Here is an 18,486-nt window from a genome sequence, read left to right as displayed (position 1 = left end):
CGCATCTCCCCAGACCCGGGAGGAAGCAGCCCCAGGGGGGCCTCTTGGAAGGTGCAGATGAAATCGTGTCCCCCTTCGGCCCTTCTCAAAGCCGTGAGCCAGTAGAAGCTCAGGCCTCGGTGACAGCCCAGGGGTCTCCCTGACCCCCACCGCGCCCCGCACCCGTGTTCCCGCCGCGCCCGCGTCCCCGGGGCTCCTCGCAGGACGCCCGCACTCGGAGCCTTTGCCACGAGGCGTCCCCCAGCCGCGCAGCGCGGGGCTGCAGGCCCTCCCGGTACCCTCGGTGCTTCCCGGGATCGGCACCACCTTTTAACAAATAATACTTTTTAAATCTGTGCTTTTCTTTATTGTTTTTCTCTGCCATTAAAATAGAAGCTATGTGAGAGCAGGGACTTTTGTCTTTATTCTCTCACATGTCTCCAGCACTGAGTATATACCCAGTATATATTTGTTGAATGAAGAATTCGGTCACATACCTCGTCTACATAAAACCTCCGTTGGTGTCCCCTGCGTGGACTAACGGAAGCCCGTCCCTCCACCTCCTGCCTGGCCAAGCTTCCCCTGATTGCCCCAGACAAGCTCCTGCCTCAGGGCCTTGGCTCTTGCTGTTTCATCTTTGGGGTATTATTCTTTTCTCAGGTATATAAATCCCTCTTTAACTGCCCTTGGGTTTCTGTACACATGTGATCTTCTCAATCGGGACTTTACTGACACCCTATTTTAATATTATAAATCATTTCCAACTCCAGACTTTCCTCCTCTTCCATGCTCTGATTTTCTGCGTAGCATACTTCACCATCCGAAATACTGAATATTTGACTTATCTTTTTATTGCCTCTACACTCTAATGCTCATGCATTAGAATGAAATATCCATGGTGAAAGGAATTTTTTTTCCACTGGTGGTATTCTTTGCACTTTAATAGTAGGTGCTTAATAACTATTACCTGAAAAAAATAAGTTCCTGATTAAGCGAGAATTCAAGATTATAAAGTAAAAGTAGTGTTCTTAAATATCATCAATTTAGAGTTAGAAAAAACTAACAAGTTTATTCATGAATGTAACTTTTTTTAATGAAATATTTAGAAATAACCTTGACAGCAAGTGTTCAGGATCTGTTTGAATAAGATTATAAACATCCAGGGGCACCTGGGTGGCTCAGTCGGTTAAGCGTCCGGCTTCGGCTCAGGTCATGATCTCACTGTTTGTGGGTTCGAGCCCCGCTTCGGGCTCTGCTGACTGCCAGCTCAGAGCCTAGAGCCTGTTTCTGATTCTGTGTCTCCTCCCTCTCTCTCTGACCCTCCCCTGCTCGCACGCTCGCTCTCTCTCTCTCTATCTCAGAAATAAATAAAACATTAAAAAAAAAAGATTATAAGATATCCAGTAACACCAAAAACTTTCACTAGATAAATTTGCTTTCTTGTTGTGGAGCTAATGTTAGTGCTGAGCTATCTTTTTTCCTTTATATACATACACACACACATATATATACATACACAGACTTAAAGACATTTGGAGTTTGTTTGAAACTTCAGATGGATCTCAGGGCCACCTCTAAGTATACATCTACAAAAATAATCAGGAAACTTGGGGTGCCTGGGTGGCTCAGTCGGTTAAGTGTCCGACTTTGGCTGAGGTCATGATCTCACGGTTATGGGTTCAAGCCCCATATCAGGCTCTGTGCTGACAGCTAGGTCAGAGCCTAGAGCCTGTTTCGGATTCTCTATCTCCCTCTCTCTTTGACCCTCCCCTGCTCACGCTGTCTCTCTCTCAGAAATAAATAAAACATTAAAAAAATAATAATCAGGAAACTTTATGAAAGTCTTCTAAAATTAATGGTTTGGAATATACAAATCTGTAAACTTAAAAACCCTTGAATTTGTGCTCTAAAAGATGGAACTTTATGGTATGTGATTATATCTCAGTAATACTGTAAATAAAATAACCAAGGAATTTCTGCAGGAATACAAAACAGAAAAATGAGTCTTTTCAAGTATTAAAAGCTTTTATAAAGTTATAGTATTGTATTAGTGGCTCAAGAATAAACATAAATGTGAATGAAGCAAAATAGAGAGCTTAAGGGAAGACCCAAGTTTGAATTAACATGAAGTGAGTAATGGAAATACCTTTTGAGGTAAATGTTGCTTACCTACTCACAGATTGTTTTCAAAATTCAGGGCAGATGAATAATTTAGAGTAAAAAGAAAAAAAAAAACATTCATTGAAAATGTGGTAAAGATTGTTCTCTTCAGAAGGACAGGACCTTTCCAAGTTTGCCTTGAAAACAAGCTTTAGAGCCTCAGAGAGTGTTTTATTGAATGTAATGGCTAAGAGCATTGGCTGTGAAATGAGACGAAGTTTAAATCATAGCTCAGCCACATAACTGGTTAGATGACGTTGGGCAGGGAATAGCTACACTCTTCTCTTTTTTATTGTATTGAACAAGGTCAGTCATAGTAACTGCATCATAGCTGTTGTCAGGATTGACTGGGAGAGTATATGGCGTACTTAGTACGGTTTTCCTATGTATCTGAATACAGAAACTATTTTAACTTCTTGAAGAAATCCAACAGGAAGTGGAAAGACAACTGATGAATTGGGGGAAATAAGTGTAACATGGCAGAACAAAAGAATTTATTTCTAACATAGTAAGGGCTCTTCTAAGTCAGTAACGATAAATTCCACAATTTAGAAAGATAATAGGGACCAGGACGTTTTAACAGTTATTTCAGTGCTGAAGAAATACACACGGCCAGCAAAATCATGGGACAAGATGTGCCCTATAACAGGTACTAAATGAAATGTAAATAGAAATGTGAACAACAAAGTGCAGATTGTGAAATCTTAAGCACTGACAGCGGGAATAAAAAGTCTTGTCCTCACGTTTAGAACATTGGCATCTCACCAGAAACACTCTTGTGCCTTAACGTGAACCGTAGACCGAGGGCAGCGCGGCCGTTACTGAACACAGGCCGCCTCAGGGAGGTTAGCACAGGGGCCTGCGGCCGGGACGGGGACCCCGCGGGAGGCTTCAGGGTGGGGAGTGGGCAGAAAGCCATTTGATAAAGACAGGACAATAACAAGTAGATTTGAAAATGAATTTAAATAAATAGTAATCCCAGAAATAATGGCATTTGAAATGAAAACTCAGTGAATTTACTGGAGCAGGAAATGGGAGATAGTAAAATTTCTGAAGATTGCTCTAATCAAATCATCCAGTGGGGCACCTGGGTGGCTCAGTCAGCTAAGCGTCCGACTTCGGCTCAGGTCATGACCTCACGGTTCGTGGGTTCGAGCCCCGCATCGGGCTCTGTGCTGACAGCCCAGAGCCTGGAGCCTGTTTCAGATTCTGTGTCTCCCTCTCTCACTGACCCTCCCCTGCTCAACGTTGCCTCTCTCTCTCTTTCTCTCTCTCAGAAATAAATAATAAAACATTAAGTTTTTATTTTACTTAAAAATAAAATCACCCAAGTTGGCAGTGTTTAATTTCAGAATTATCAGGATCAAGGCTGTCAGATAGTATTGTTGTTTCTGCTGTAAGAAGCATTGCCCAACAGTGTAGAATATCACAAATCATAAAGTATTATCTTCAGTTGCAGAAATGTTTTATAAATTCTGGGTTTTAAAATTTTTTTAATGTTTATTTAAAAAAAATTTTTTAACGCTTATTTATTAGTGAGAAACAAAGAGAGACAGAACATGAGCAAGGGGAGACACAGAATACAAAGCAGGCTCCAGGCTCTGAGCTATCAGCACAGAGCCCGACATGGGGCTCAAACTCACAAACCTCAAGATCTTGACCTGAGCTGAAGTTGGATGCTCAACCAACTGAGCCACCCAGGGGCCCCGTTAAAGTTTATTTTTGAGAGAGAGAGAAAGAGCATGAGTGGGGGACGGGCAAAGAAGGAGACAGAATCCAAAGCAGCTCCAGTCTCTGAGGGGTCAGCACAGAGCCCGACACAGGGCTCAGACTCAAGGATTGTGAGATCGTGACCTGAGCCCAAGTTGGACGCTTATCCGACTAAGACACCCAGGTGCCCCCATTTGGGATTTTTATAATGAACTTTTTAAATTTTCTTTAAAAAAATTTTGTTTTCCCTTTGGTTCATAGCTGGTCGATGTGCGTAACTATTTATTGTATATACCTTTAGCTCTAACAATTCTCTGAAGGACATAATTGAACCAGTAAGCAAAGATTTATGTAATTGGATATTCATCATATACTGTTGATAATAATAAATAACCAGAAGTTGTTTTAAAAGCAGGAAATAGGAGGTTGATTTTATGAATGACAGACTGTTATGAAACTGTTGAATTAGTAGTCTAATTCCTGGTTTGTTTGCACAGAGAGGTGTCTTTTTGTAGCATTTAAGTTAACTGAGCCACAAAACAAAAAGGATTGTTGGCCCATTTTTATACAAGAGTGTACATGTGTATGTTGTGTGTGTGATGGAAATATCTGAAATGTAAAAGTCTTTGTCCATGGATAATAGTACTTTGTCGCTTTTTAAAATAAGCATAACTTTATATTTGGCATACGGCTCTTTCTGTGTTGAAAAAGTTACATGCCTACTAGGATGTTTTGATACAATATCCTTTTCATTGTCCAACACATACTCTCTTAAAAATGGCACTTCTTGGGGCGCCTGGGTGGCTCAGTCGGTTGGTTAAGCTGCCAGCTTTGGCTCATGACCAAAGTTGTGGTCATGACCTCACAGTTCATGGGGTCGAGCCCTGTGTCTGGCTCTGTGCTGACAGTTCAGAGCCTGGAGCCTGCTGTGGATTCTGTGTCTGACTCTCTCTCTGCCCTCTCTCTGCTCTCTTTCTCTCTCTCAAAAATGAATAAACATTAAATTTTTTTTAAGAAAATGGCACTTCTTATTACTAATTGTCATTTTAAAGGGTTCTTAGAAATGTAAGAGAATGGTACCACCAGTACCATATGTAGTTTTTCATTGTCTTATTACTATAAAGCCATTGACTCAGTTTATCCAGTGGCAGGATTAAGAAGAAAAGATCTTTGAAACCAAAACTAAATTATCTGTGTATGTCTTTTTTTCTTCTCTTCTCAACATTGACCATTTACTGTAGAATAGTGTTTTTGGCTGATTTTAGTTAATATTTCTGACAGACATGAAAACCCAGATTAGAGTACAGTCCTTTAGCAGGATATGAGAACTGTATATGTCTCCACTTTTAGGCAGAATTTTTTTTATTATGAACAGAATCTTACTTTTTAATTATCCTTGGTGTTCTAACCCAAATTAAAGCAAAAAAATCGTTTCTCTTTTCTTTTTCTTTTTTTTTCATTATCTATTTCCTTAATCTTTTTTTTTTTTAACAGTTTATCATCAAGTTGGTTTCTACATAACAACCCAGTGCTCATCCCCACAAGTGCCCTCCTCCATTAGGCAGAATTTTTTAAATAACTTTTATTGAAGTATAAATACATGTAAATCAGAAGTGTGACAGCGCAGTGAACCTTCACAGTCCCCAGCACCCCCTCAGACAGTACCCGCTGTGAGAGCTACATTCCGCCTTCCTCAGGCTCCCCAGCCCTTACCGCCTCCTGCCAGGGGTGGGAGTGTGCGTGAGCAGGGGAGGGGCAGAGGGAGGGGGAGAGAGACAGTCCCAAGCAGGCTCCACACTGTCAGCACAGAGCCCGACGTGCGGCTCCAACTTACAGTCCGTGAGGTCATGACCGGATACAAAATCAAGTCATGTGCTTAACTGGCTGAGCCCCCCGGGGGCCTCCTGAGTGGGATTATATCGGATACACTTTTGTGCCCGCCCCTTCCGTTCACTGTTTTAACTTTATCCTCGTCACTGCACAAGATGGAGTTTTACAGGTAAGTTTTAACATTACAAAGTTGTAGTTTTCGGATACAAATATATTTTAAAGAACTTAAAATAATAAAGCCTCTTAATTTTTAAGGTTTGAAAAGTAACTAGGAGAGTACAGAATGAGCATATTGTTTCTTAGTAAAATGGAAAGAAAATGTAAGGAGTTTGTTTAATCACAAGTATTTGTAAATTGTATGGGAGACTGTCAAAAAAAAGTCATTTCCCCTTGGGCAAAATTGTACGAGTCTAGCCCAAAAGAGATAATTAAGTTCCCTTAATTCTGAGTTGATCAACTATTGGAGGTATTGTGTTCTCCTTTCGGTGCCATAACGTAAAGAGGAGTGTTGAGAAATGCATTCGTCAGAAAATGACCAGAAAGAAGTGAAACCACTTGGGACGGGAGGTTGACTGTGTGGGTGAGATCACATCGGTGAGAAGCTGCTGGAAAGCAGAGCAATTAGACTTAGTCTGTGCGACTTGAGAAGGTGAGACTCAGACCCGTATGTGATAGTTGCAGAAAGGCAGGCAGGTTTTACAGCACTCTTAGGAAGAACTTTTTTTTTTCTTAATGTTGACTCATTTTTGAGAGAGAGAGAGACAGAGAGCGTGAGCGGGGCAGAGGCAGAGAGAAAGGGAGCCACAGAATCCCAAGCAGTCTCCAGGCTCTGAACTGGCAGCACAGAGCTGGACACGGGGCTTAAACTCATGAACCTTGAGATCGTCAGATGCTTAACCTATGAGCCACCCTGGCGCCCCTTTGGAAGAACTTAAACACATTTCATTATGGGAAATTTCAAATTAAGAAGTAAGGTGACTGGTACAAGTGAAGAGATCTTTTAACATCCATCCCTAGACCATCTTATGCTGCGTTTCCTGTCAAATACTTGGACACAGCCTTTTTCAGGGGGCTCCGGTTCCTTTCCATGGGGGCAGCAGACAGCGACCACAGTCCTGGGTGTTAGAGGTGTTCATTGCTACTGGATTTTCATTGTTTTTAGGCAGTTTGATAGAGGTAAGGGGAAAACTGTGTGTGTGTGTGTGTGTGTGTGTGTTAAATACTTTGTACATTTCTAATTCCAGCTTGAAATTACAGAGTTTTTAATCTCTCTGATTTTATATTGCATCTCCTTTTTTCTTACAAAAATTTGGTTCTTAATGACATTCACAAAGTAACGTACTTTATCTGTGTATCAGTTATCCATCTGTCTAGGTTCAAAATAATTATACCAATATTACCACTAATATCATTCTCCCTGGTTGCAATTTAAGATTTCTTTGTGAGTAACTTTTTGTCTTTAAAATATGTACTCCAAATGCTGTGTTTTAAATTAATTCAAAATAATCATCTTCCATGGAGCTATGTAACTAATTTGATAGGTGTATTTGTTTACGTTGTTTTCAATATTTATAGATTTGTAATATTTTTCTATATGATATAACTTTGTTTCTTAAATATTGAAAATACTTAAATGCAAAGTCAGAACCATAAGTAAATGCAGGGAGATCTGACCTCTAGGCCTCATTCCTTCCCTCATAGATCACCATTTTTATTAATCTTTGGTTTTTTTCTTCCATGTTTAATATGATCAGATATGTGTTTATATATTCATATTCCTCCATCCTCATCTTATATGTAAATTAGTATATTTATAACCACTGTTCTAATTCTTTTTTCATTTAACAATGTGTTCTTTTTTTTAATGCTTACTTATTTTTGAGAGAGAGACAGAGCACGAGCAGGGGAGGGTCAGAGAGAGAGAGAGAGACGGAGACACAGAATCCGAAGCAGACTCCAGGCTCTGAGCTGTCAGCACAGAGCCCGACACAGGGCTCAAACTCACAAACCGTGAGATGATGACCTGAGCCGAAGTCAGACGCTCACCTGACTGAGCCACCCAGGCGCCCCCTTAACAATGTATTCTTAAAGAGGATCACCCAGCAGCGTGTTGGCCTTTCCTTTTTCTGTGTTGTTGCTGTTTGCAGATTCCTAGTCCTCTCTCGGACACCGTGTACGGATATCCTTTGCTTTAATCAGCTGTTCTGTAGCTAATCACGTGAGGTTTTGCTATTAAAATAGTGGTAGGAGGTGCCTGGCTGGCTCAGGCAAGCCTACAACTCTTGATCTTAGGGTTGTGAGTTCAAGCCCCACATTAGGTATAGAGATTACTTAAAATCTTTTTAAAAAATAGTGGTAGATTATATAGTTTTCTGCAGCTGTTACATTTTTGCCAGTGTATCTGGAATAGCTCTCCTACAGGTCGGGTTCCTTGGTTAAAGGTGTAGTTAAATGCATGCAGTATTCTGGTTATTATCCATATTCTTCTATAGGAATTATACCGTTTTACACATGGTACATGTCCGTGTGTACTTGAATTTGTTCTTGCTGTTCTGCCCTCTTCCCTTGGTTCTTTCGTCTTTCGGTGTGTCAATTCTGTACTGTTTTAATGATACAAGCTTTAAAAAATAACTTAACATTTGGTACAGTTATCCCTTGCTTTTCTTTTTAGATTCTGCTAGTTATTCTTGCTTATCTAATTTTTCCAAAGAATGTAATATTTTTTTTTAATCCTGAAAGAAATTTTGGTGGTATTTTTATTTGGATAGCATTAAATTTATAAATTTGTTTTGGGAAAATTGTCAGCTTTATGTCTTCCTATCCACAAACACAGTATGTATTTCCATTTGTTCAAGTCTTTCATTTCCGTTTCATCGTTAAATAAAAAAAACTCTTTATGTCAGTTATACTTCAGTTTAAGGAAATCTATGTTGAAACATGGAAAAAATGTTTTTTTCTCTCACAGAGTCAACTGAAGTTTATGTTTTAGATTTAGATAAATCTTTTTTATTTTTTTAGACTTTTTTCCCCCCAGAACTTTTATTTAAACTATAGTTAGTTAACATATTTTGTGATATTGGCTTCAGGAGTAGAATTCAGTGATTCATCACTTACACACGACACCTAGTGCTCTTCTTAACATGTGCCCTCCTCAGTACCCATCCCCCACCCCCGCCCTCAGTCTGTTACCCTCAGCTTGTTCTCTGTCATTAAGAGTCTCTTATGTTTTGCTTCCCTCTCTCTCTCTGTTTTCCCCCTTCCCATATGTTCATCTGTTTTGTTTCCTAAATTCCACATATGAAAGAAATCATATGGTATTTGTCTTTCTCTGACTGATTTATTTCATTTAGTGTACATAATACACTCTAGTTCCATCCACATCATTGCAAATGGCAAGATTTCTTTCTTTCTTTCTTTCTTTCTTTCTCTCTCTCTCTCTCTCTTTCTTTCTTTCTAAGTACACACACAGCTTAAACTCACAGCCCTGAGATCAAGACCTGAGCTAAGATCAAGAGTTAGACACTTAACGGACTGAGCCACCCAGGCACCCCAACATTTTCCTTTTTTTTCTTTTTGATGCCTGAGTAATATTCCGTTGTATGTGTAAATATTTATAAGCTTATATATTTATTTATTTATTTATACACACATACATACACATACCACCTCTTCTTTATCCAATCATCAGTCAAGTGGACAGTCGGACTCTTTCTATAATTTGGGTTTTGTTCATAATGCTGCTATGAACATTGGGGAGCATCTATACCCTTTCAAGTCTGGATCTTTGTATCCTTTGGATAGATACCTAGTAGTACACTTGCTGGGTTATAAGGTTCTATTTTTAACTTTTTGAGGAGCCTCCATACTGTTTTCCAGAGTGGCTACACCAGTTTGCATTCCCATCAACAGTGTATAAGGGTTTCCCTTTCTCTGCATCCTCTCCAACATCTGTTATTTCCTGTGTTGTTAATTGTAGCCATTCTGACAGGTGTGAAGTGGCATCTCATTGTGGTTTTGATTTGTATTTCCCTGATGATGAGTGATGTTGAACGTCTTTGTTATGTATGTTAGTCATCTGGATGTCTTCTTTAAAAAAATGTCTAATTATATCTTGCCATTTCTTAAATGGATTATTTGTTGTTTGGGTGTTGAGTTTGACAAGTTCTTTATATTTCAGATACTAACCCTTTACCACATATGTCATTTGCGAACATCTTTTCCCATTCTGTAGACTGCATTTTAGTTTGGTTGATTGTTTCCTTTGCTGTGTGGGTTTTTATCTTGATGAGGTCCCAATAGTTCTTTTTCGCTTTTGTTTCCCTTGCCTCTGGTGATGTGTCTAGTAAGAAATTGCTGTGGTCAAGGTCAAAGAGTTTGCTGCCTGTGTTCTTCTAAGGATTTTGATGGTTTCCTGTCTGACATTTAGATCTTTCATCTATTTTGAATTTACTTTTGTGTGTGGTATAAGAAAGTGGTCCATTTTCATTCTTCTGCGTGTCGCTCTCCAGTTTTCTCGACACCATTTGCTGAAGAGGCTGTTTTTTTCCCATTGGATAGTCTTTCCTGCTTTATTGAAGATTAGTTGACTCTATAGTTTTGGGTCCATTTCTGGGTTTTCTATTCCATTCCATTGATCTGTGTATGTTTTTGTGCAAGTACCATACTGTCTTGATCACTATAGCTTTGTAATGTAGCTTAAAGTCCGGAATCATGATGCCTCCAGCTTTGCTTTTCTAAAAAAAGAAGTCCTTCTTTTCTAAAAAAAGAAGCCACCGCCTGGGTGGCTCAGTCGGTTAAGTGTCCAGTTTCAGCTCAGGTCATGATCTCACGGTTCGTTGGTTCGAGCCCCACATCGGGCTGTGTGCTAACAGCTAGCTCGGAGTCTGGACCCTGCTTGAGATTCTGTGTCTCCCTCTCTCTCTGACCTTCCTCTGCTCACACTGTCTCTCTCTCTCTCTCTCTCAGAAATGATAAATAAATAAATAAATAAATAAATAAAATGTTAAAAAATAAGTAAATAAATAAAAAAGAAAAAAGAACTCCTTAATTGTTATCCAAAAGTAAAACAGGTTGTTGTGTGAAGTAATTAACACAACAACCTGTTTTACTTTTGGATATATGGTGAGGATTCATGAATTGGATAACAGTATACATTAATGACTTAAAAGTTACANTTTCAGCTCAGGTCATGATCTCACGGTTCGTTGGTTCGAGCCCCACATCGGGCTGTGTGCTAACAGCTAGCTCGGAGTCTGGACCCTGCTTGAGATTCTGTGTCTCCCTCTCTCTCTGACCTTCCTCTGCTCACACTGTCTCTCTCTCTCTCTCTCAGAAATGATAAATAAATAAATAAATAAATAAATAAAATGTTAAAAAATAAGTAAATAAATAAAAAAGAAAAAAGAACTCCTTAATTGTTATCCAAAAGTAAAACAGGTTGTTGTGTGAAGTAATTAACACAACAACCTGTTTTACTTTTGGATATATGGTGAGGATTCATGAATTGGATAACAGTATACATTAATGACTTAAAAGTTACACCCAACTCTAAAATGTTACACAAATCTTTTTATTCAAGTTTATTTTGAGAGAGGGATAGAGGAAGAAAGCATAAGCATAGAAGGGGCGGAGAGAAAGGGAGAGGGAATCCCAGGCAGGCTCTTCTCTACCAGCACAGAGCCTAACGTGGGGCTCCAACTCACGAACCGTGAGGTAGATCATGACCTGAGCCACAATCAAGAGTCAGATGCTCAACCAGCTGAGCCACCCAGATTCCCCCTAAATGTTATATAAAAATGCATTGTATAGAAAACATGAATGTATTTTATTGTCTTTTTTATTCCTCTCACATTGAGAGAACTTGACTGTCCTTTCACAATTATAATTGAGGGGCGCCTGGGTGGCTCAGTCGGTTAAGTGTCCAACTTGGACTCAGGTCATTATGTCACGGTTCATGGGTTCAAGCCCCACGTCGGGCTCTGTGCTGACAGCTCAGAGTCTGGAGCCTGCTTTGGATTCTGTGTCTCCTTCTCTCTTTGCCCTTCCCCTGCTTGCACTCTGTCTTTCTCTCAAATATATATAAACACTGAAAAATTAAAAAATAAACTGTAATTGGGGCGCCTGGGTGGCTTAGTCGGTTAAGCATCTGACTTTCGCTTAGGTCATGATCTCGCGGTTCATGGGTTCGAGCCCCGCATCGGGCTCTGTGCTGACTGCCAGCTCAGAGCCTGGAGCCTGTTTCAGAGTCTGTGACTCCCTCACTCTCTCTCTGACCCTCCCCTGCTCACGCTGTCTTTCTCTCTCTCTCCTAGAAATAAATAAAACATTAAAAAAAATAAAATAAACTGTAATTGAGAATGAGTGAAAGGAGTGGAAGTAGGTTAGGGGTTTACAGCACTGGTTTGAAATCTTTGATATCACTGAAGGAGGTGGGCAGTGAACAATTGTTTTTAAATAAATTTTTTAATGTTTGTTTATTTTTGAGAGAGAATGCGCAGGGGAGGGGCAAAGAGAGAAAGAGACGGGATCCAAAGCGGGGTGAAAGCAGGGAGTCCGATGTGGGGCTCAGACTCATGAACTGTGAGATCATGAACTGAGCCAAAGTCAGACACTTAACCAACTGAGCCACGCAGGTGTCCCAGTGAACTGTTAATTTAAAAGAGTACATGGGATGTTGTAGCTAACAGTATTTCTCTTTTTAAAAATGGCATGTTTGTATTCTAATGTGTATTTATTCAGTCTAATGTAAGGGAAGAGTTGACTGTTAATTTGCCATTTTAAAACAATGTCAAAAATAATAAGCTTATTTTTAAATATTGAGTAATATATAGGTGTATCCTGGTTGAGCGTCAACACAGGTAATGTTTTGCCAGCCTCTGGTGCAGCATCAGAGGGTCTCATGTACTGTGACATGGCGTAACAGTAGTTCGGTTTATTGAAAAAGCACTGTTGCCTATCTTTTATCTGATACGTGATCAGTTAGGTTGCTCAGTTATAATGCTAAACTGAAGTGATACAAGGTTTACTCTCTCTGAAACCTTTTTCTTGTTCAAATTTTAGGACCCTTCAAAGTTGTACAAGAAAACAGGTGATGTTGCAGCCATTGAATGCCAGTCTGAAGAAAGCATCCATCTTCATTCACAGGGAGAAAACAGTCCTTTGTCTAAGAAGCTTTCTCCGGTGCACTCAGAAATGACAGATTACATTAATGCAGCGTCATCTAGTCTTGTTGGTAGCCGGGATCCTGATCTAAAGGACAGAGCGTTACTTAACGGAGGAACAAGTGTAACAGAAAAGTTGGCACAGCTCATTGCAACTTGTCCTCCCTCTAAGTCTTCCAAGACTAAGCCTAAGAAGTTAGGATCTGGCACTGCTGCGGGATTGGTTAGCAAAGACTTGATCAGGAAAGCAGGCGTTGGCTCTGTGGCTGGAATAATACATAAGGACTTAATAAAAAAACCAGCTATCAGCACAGCAGTTGGATTGGTAACTAAAGATCCTGGGAAAAAGCCAGTGTTTAATGCAGCAGTAGGATTGGTCAGTAAGGACTCTGTGAAAAAGCTAGGAACGGGCACTACAGCGGTGTTCATTAATAAGGACTTAGGCAGAAAGCCAGGGACTGTCACTCCAGTGGGGCTGCTGAGCAAGGAGTCAGGAAAGAAGCTAGGGATTGGCATCGTTCCAGGGTTAGTGAACAAGGAATCTGGAAAAAAGTTAGGACTTGGCACTGTGGTTGGGCTGGTTAATAAAGACCTGGGAAAGAAATTGAGTTCTACTGTTGGCCTAGTGGCCAAGGACTGTGCAAAGAAGATTGTTTCAAATTCAGCAGTGGGCCTGGTTAATAAGGACATGGGAAAGAGACTAGTGAGTTGTTCTGTGGCAGGCCTGGTCAGTAAAGATGCCATAAACCTCAAAGCCGAAGCACTGCTCCCCACTCAGGAGCCTCTTAAGGCTTCTTGTAGTGCAAGCGTCAGTGGTCATGAGAGTCAGGAGCTTTCTGAGTCTCTGAAAGACAGTACCACCAGCAAAACTTTCGAGAAGAACGTTATACGGCAGAGTAAAGAAAGCCTCTTGGAAAAGTTCTCAGTTCGAAAAGAAATCATCAATTTGGAGAAAGAAATGTTCAGTGAAGGACCGTGCATTCAGCAGGACGGTTTCTCATCCAGCGACAGGGGGCCTTACGAAACCTCAAAGCACGAAAAGCAGCCTCCCGTGTACTGCACTTCTCCAGACTTTCAAATGGGAGCTGCTTCGGACACATCGACAGCAAAATCCCCGTTCAGTGCAGTAGGAGAGAGCAGTCTCCCCTCCCCATCACCCACCGTATCTGTCAACCCTCTGACCAGAAGTCCCCCTGAAACTTCACAGTTGGCCCCTAATCCATTGCTGTTAAGTCCTACCACAGAATTAATGGAAGAGATTTCTGAATCTGTTGGGAAGAACCAGTTTACTCCTGAAAGTACCCACCTGAACATAGGTCATAGGGCCGTGGGTCACAGCATGAACATCGAATGTAAAGGGATCGATAAGGAGCTGACTGATTCGAAAACCGCACATCTAGATATTCCAAGAATAAGCTCTTCCCTGGGAAAAAAGCCAAGTTTGACTTCCGAACCCAGTATTCATGCAATTACCCCTTCAGTTGTTAACTTCACTAGTTTGTTTAGTAACAAGCCCTTTCTAAAACTCGGTGCAGTAACTGCATCAGACAAACACTGCCCAGTCGCTGAAAGCCTAGGCACGAGTTTGCAGTCGAAACCGCTGAAAAAAAGGAAAGGAAGGAAGCCTCGGTGGACTAAAGTGGTGGCAAGAAGCACATGCCGGGCTCCCAAAGGGCTAGAATTAGAAAGAGCAGAGCTTTTTAAAAATGTTTCGTGTAGCTCACTATCAAATAGTAATTCTGAGCCAGCCAAGTTTATGAAAAACCTCGGACCATCTTCATTTGTAGACCATGACTTCCTGAAGCGCCGATTGCCAAAGCTGAGCAAGTCCACAGCCCCGACTCTCGCTCTCCTGACTGACGGCGAGAACCCAGCTCACAAGGCCTTCGCGACTCACAAGCTCTCCTCCAGTATGTGTGTCTCTACTGACCTTCTGTCTGACATTTATAAGCCCAAGAGGGGCAGACCTAAGGCCAAGGAGATGCCTCAACTGGAAGGTCCACCTAAAAGGACTTTGAAAATACCTGCCTCGAAAGTTTTTTCTTTGCAGTCTAAGGAAGAACAGGAACCCCCGATTTTACAGCCAGAAATCGAAATCCCTTCCTTCAAGCAAAGTCTTTCTGTGTCTCCTTTTCCGAAAAAGAGAGGCAGACCGAAGCGGCAGATGAGGTCACCGGTCAAGATGAAGCCACCGGTATTGTCCGTGGCTCCGTTTGTTGCCACCGAGAGTCCAAGCAAGCTGGAGTCCGAAAGTGATAACCACCGGAGCAGCAGTGATTTCTTTGAGAGTGAGGATCAGCTCCAGGACCCAGATGATCTGGATGACAGGCACAGGCCCGCCGTCTGCAGCATGAGTGACCTGGAGATGGACCCAGATAAAAAAATTACCAAGAGAAACAATGGACAACTAATGAAAACCATTATCCGCAAAATAAATAAAATGAAGACTTTAAAGAGGAAGAAACTGTTGAATCAGATTCTTTCAAGCTCCGTAGAATCAAGTAATAAAGGGAAAGTGCAATCCAAACTCCATAATACAGTGTCAAGTCTTGCTGCCACGTTTGGCTCTAAATTGGGCCAGCAGATAAATGTCAGCAAGAAGGGAACCATTTACATAGGAAAGAGAAGGGGTCGAAAACCAAAAACTGTCTTAAATGGCATTCTTTCCGGTAGCCCCGCCAGCCTTGCTGTGCTTGAGCAAACCGCTCAGCAGGCAGCCGGCTCAGCGCTGGGACAGATCCTTCCCCCCCTGCTGCCCTCCTCTGCCAGCGGTTCTGAGACTCTTCCGTCACCTGTTTGCTCTCAGTCTTCCGGGACGAGCGGCGGGCAGAGCCCCGTGAGCAGTGACGCAGGCTTTGTGGAGCCCAGCTCGGTGCCGTATCTGCACTTACACTCCAGACAGGGCAGCGTGATCCAGACTCTTGCCATGAAGAAGGCCTCCAAGGGGAGGCGGCGGCTCTCTCCTCCTACTTTGTTGCCAAATTCTCCTTCCCACCTGAGTGAACTCACCTCCCTGAAGGAAGCTACGCCTTCTCCCATCAGTGAGTCTCACAGTGATGAGACCGTTCCCAGCGACAGTGGAATCGGAACCGATAATAACAGCACATCAGACAGGGCAGAGAAATTCTGTGGACAGAAAAAGAGGAGGCATTCTTTTGAACACGTTTCTCTCATCCCCCCTGAAACCTCTACAGTCCTGAGCAGTCTTAAAGAAAAACATAAACACAAATGTAAGCGCAGGAGTCATGATTACCTCAGCTACGACAAGATGAAGAGGCAGAAACGAAAACGGAAAAAGAAATACCCCCAGCTCCGAAGTAGACAGGATCCAGACTTCATCGCGGATCTGGAGGAATTGATCAGCCGTCTGAGTGAAATTCGAATCACCCATCGAAGTCATCATTTTATCCCCCGGGACCTGCTGCCCACTATTTTTCGCATCAACTTTAACAGCTTCTACACGCATCCTTCTTTCCCCTTAGACCCTTTGCACTACATTCGAAAACCTGACTTAAAAAAGAAGAGAGGGAGACCCCCTAAGATGAGGGAGGCGATGGCCGAGATGCCCTTCATGCACAGCCTTAGTTTTCCCCTTTCTAGTACCGGATTCTACCCGTCCTACGGCATGCCTTACTCTCCCTCGCCCCTCACGGCCACCCCCCTGGGCCTGGGCTACTATGGAAGGTACCCCCCCGCTCTCTACCCTCCTCCTCCGTCTCCTTCTTTCACTCCTCCGCTTCCGCCTCCGTCCTACATGCACGCCGGCCATCTGCTTCTCAACCCCACCAAATACCATAAGAAAAAGCATAAGCTCCTTCGGCAGGAGGCCTTTCTCACGACCAGCAGGACCCCCCTCCTTTCCATGAGCACCTACCCTAGCGTCCCTCCCGAGATGGCCTACGGCTGGATGGTCGAGCACAAACACCGGCACCGGCACAAGCACAGAGAACACCGCTCTTCTGAGCAGCCCCAGGTGTCCGTGGACACCGGCTCCTCCAGATCCGTCTTGGAGTCCTTGAAACGGTATCGGTTTGGGAAGGAAGCTGTTGGGGAGCGACATAAACACAAGGAGAAGCACCGCTGCCACGTGTCCTGCCCCCATCTCTCCCCGTCCAAAAGCTTAATGAATAGAGAAGAGCAGTGGGTCCACCGAGAGCCTTCGGAACCTAGTCCGCTGGCTTTGGGATTGCAAACACCTTTACAGATTGACTGTTCGGAGAGCTCTCCGAGCTTGTCCCTGGGAGGGTTCACCCCCAGCTCGGACCCGGCCAGCAGCGATGAGCATACAAACCTTTTCACAAGTGCAATAGGCAGCTGCCGAGTCTCCAACCCGAGCGCCAGTGGCCGCAAGAGATTAGCTGACAGTCCCGGACTGTTTTCCGCACAGGACACTCCGCTCGCTCGGCCTCACAGGAAGGAGCCGCTGCCTTCGGGCGAGAGGGCAGTGCAGACGGCGACAGGTAAGGAGGGTCCCTTCGCTGCCTGTTGTTTGTGTCGGGAAAAGAGGTTACTTTGTCCTCAGGGTGCCTGGTGCGTGTATGTGAACCTTTAATGGTTTTGTTTGTATAAATAAATGTGGAATGTTATCTTCAGCGTTCTCATTTTTGGTACATGTGAAAAGTAAGATAAGGCCTGTCTTTGCATTAATTTTGAATTTTCAGATAAAGACAAACACTCAGGTTTCGGAAGCCAGGAAAAATGAGTCTTCTTGCTCATGCAAAAAGGCCGGCACAGTTTCTTTAGGGGGAAATTGCCCCAGGTATGTGCTGGCAGCTGTGCAGGACTTTTCTGTCCTCCAAAAATGATTACAAGTGCATTTACGTTACAGGAAGGAGTGCTGTTAACTCAGGGTGTCTCATAAGAGAAATCTAGGCGTTCAAAATGATCAACTTTATACCACAGACTTCATTCTGCAGAGTTCTCTCTCAGTATCCTCATACAGCTGCTCCAGTTGCATATGAAATGGCATGAAACAAATCTAGATAGTACATTTGTAACCTCTACAAAGCTCTTCAGGACTGAAACAGAGAAAACAAGAAAGAGGAAGCATCGCCCACCCGTGTAGAAAGAAGGTGTCTGTGAGTCAGAAGTTCTCTATCAGAGATCTCAACCCTGGGGGTTGGTTATAGGTAACTCTAGGAAGCCCATAGGACCTGTAGCATTATAGGTAAGATTATGTGCGTGTGTGCTTTTCAGGAGAAATTCCATACGTTTCATCACATGCTCCAAGTAAATTCTCTAAGCCTCCATATCCCTCCTATAAAACGGTGGTAATAGGATTATCGTGAGAAGTAAATGAGGTTACGATGTCTTTATGGACGTGATTTGCACGTTGTAAGTACCTAGATGCTAATTGGTAAAACTGTTCCCCAAAAGATTAAAAACTTCTGCATTCTAGGAGATGATAAACCCCTCAAAGATAATGTGGTTTTGCCCATGACATTCATTATTCATGAAATCTTGAAAAAGCCATTTTCACTGAGAAACTGAGCATTCTTTAGTTTCTAACACTGAAATAAAGAGAAAAAAAAAATTGCTAAATTTTAATTAGGTTCATTCAACAAGTTTGTGATAAATATTTCCTCGACAGCAGTCAGTAAATATCTGTTTGCCAGGTAGTCTCCTCTGTGGGCCGTGGTGAGGAAGA

At 42.4% G+C, this 18,486-nt stretch overlaps 1 protein-coding gene across 1 annotated transcript in view; it reads left to right on the top strand.

Annotated features, from left to right (window-relative positions):
• The window catches only part of ASH1L (ASH1 like histone lysine methyltransferase), a 178,780-nt gene that overhangs the window by 48,275 nt on the left and 112,019 nt on the right, over positions 1-18,486 (top strand). The window contains exon 3 of the mRNA XM_077764062.1: positions 12,739-17,299. Coding sequence (XP_077620188.1) covers positions 12,739-17,299 — 4,561 coding nt within the window. The remainder of the gene's footprint in view (positions 1-12,738; positions 17,300-18,486) is intronic.

The sequence above is a fragment of the Crocuta crocuta genome, unplaced genomic scaffold (assembly GCF_008692635.1).
Source record: "Crocuta crocuta isolate KB4526 unplaced genomic scaffold, BGI_CrCroc_1.0 scaffold528, whole genome shotgun sequence".
NCBI lineage: Eukaryota > Metazoa > Chordata > Mammalia > Carnivora > Hyaenidae > Crocuta > Crocuta crocuta.
This window is presented reverse-complemented; position numbering and strand designations above follow the sequence as displayed.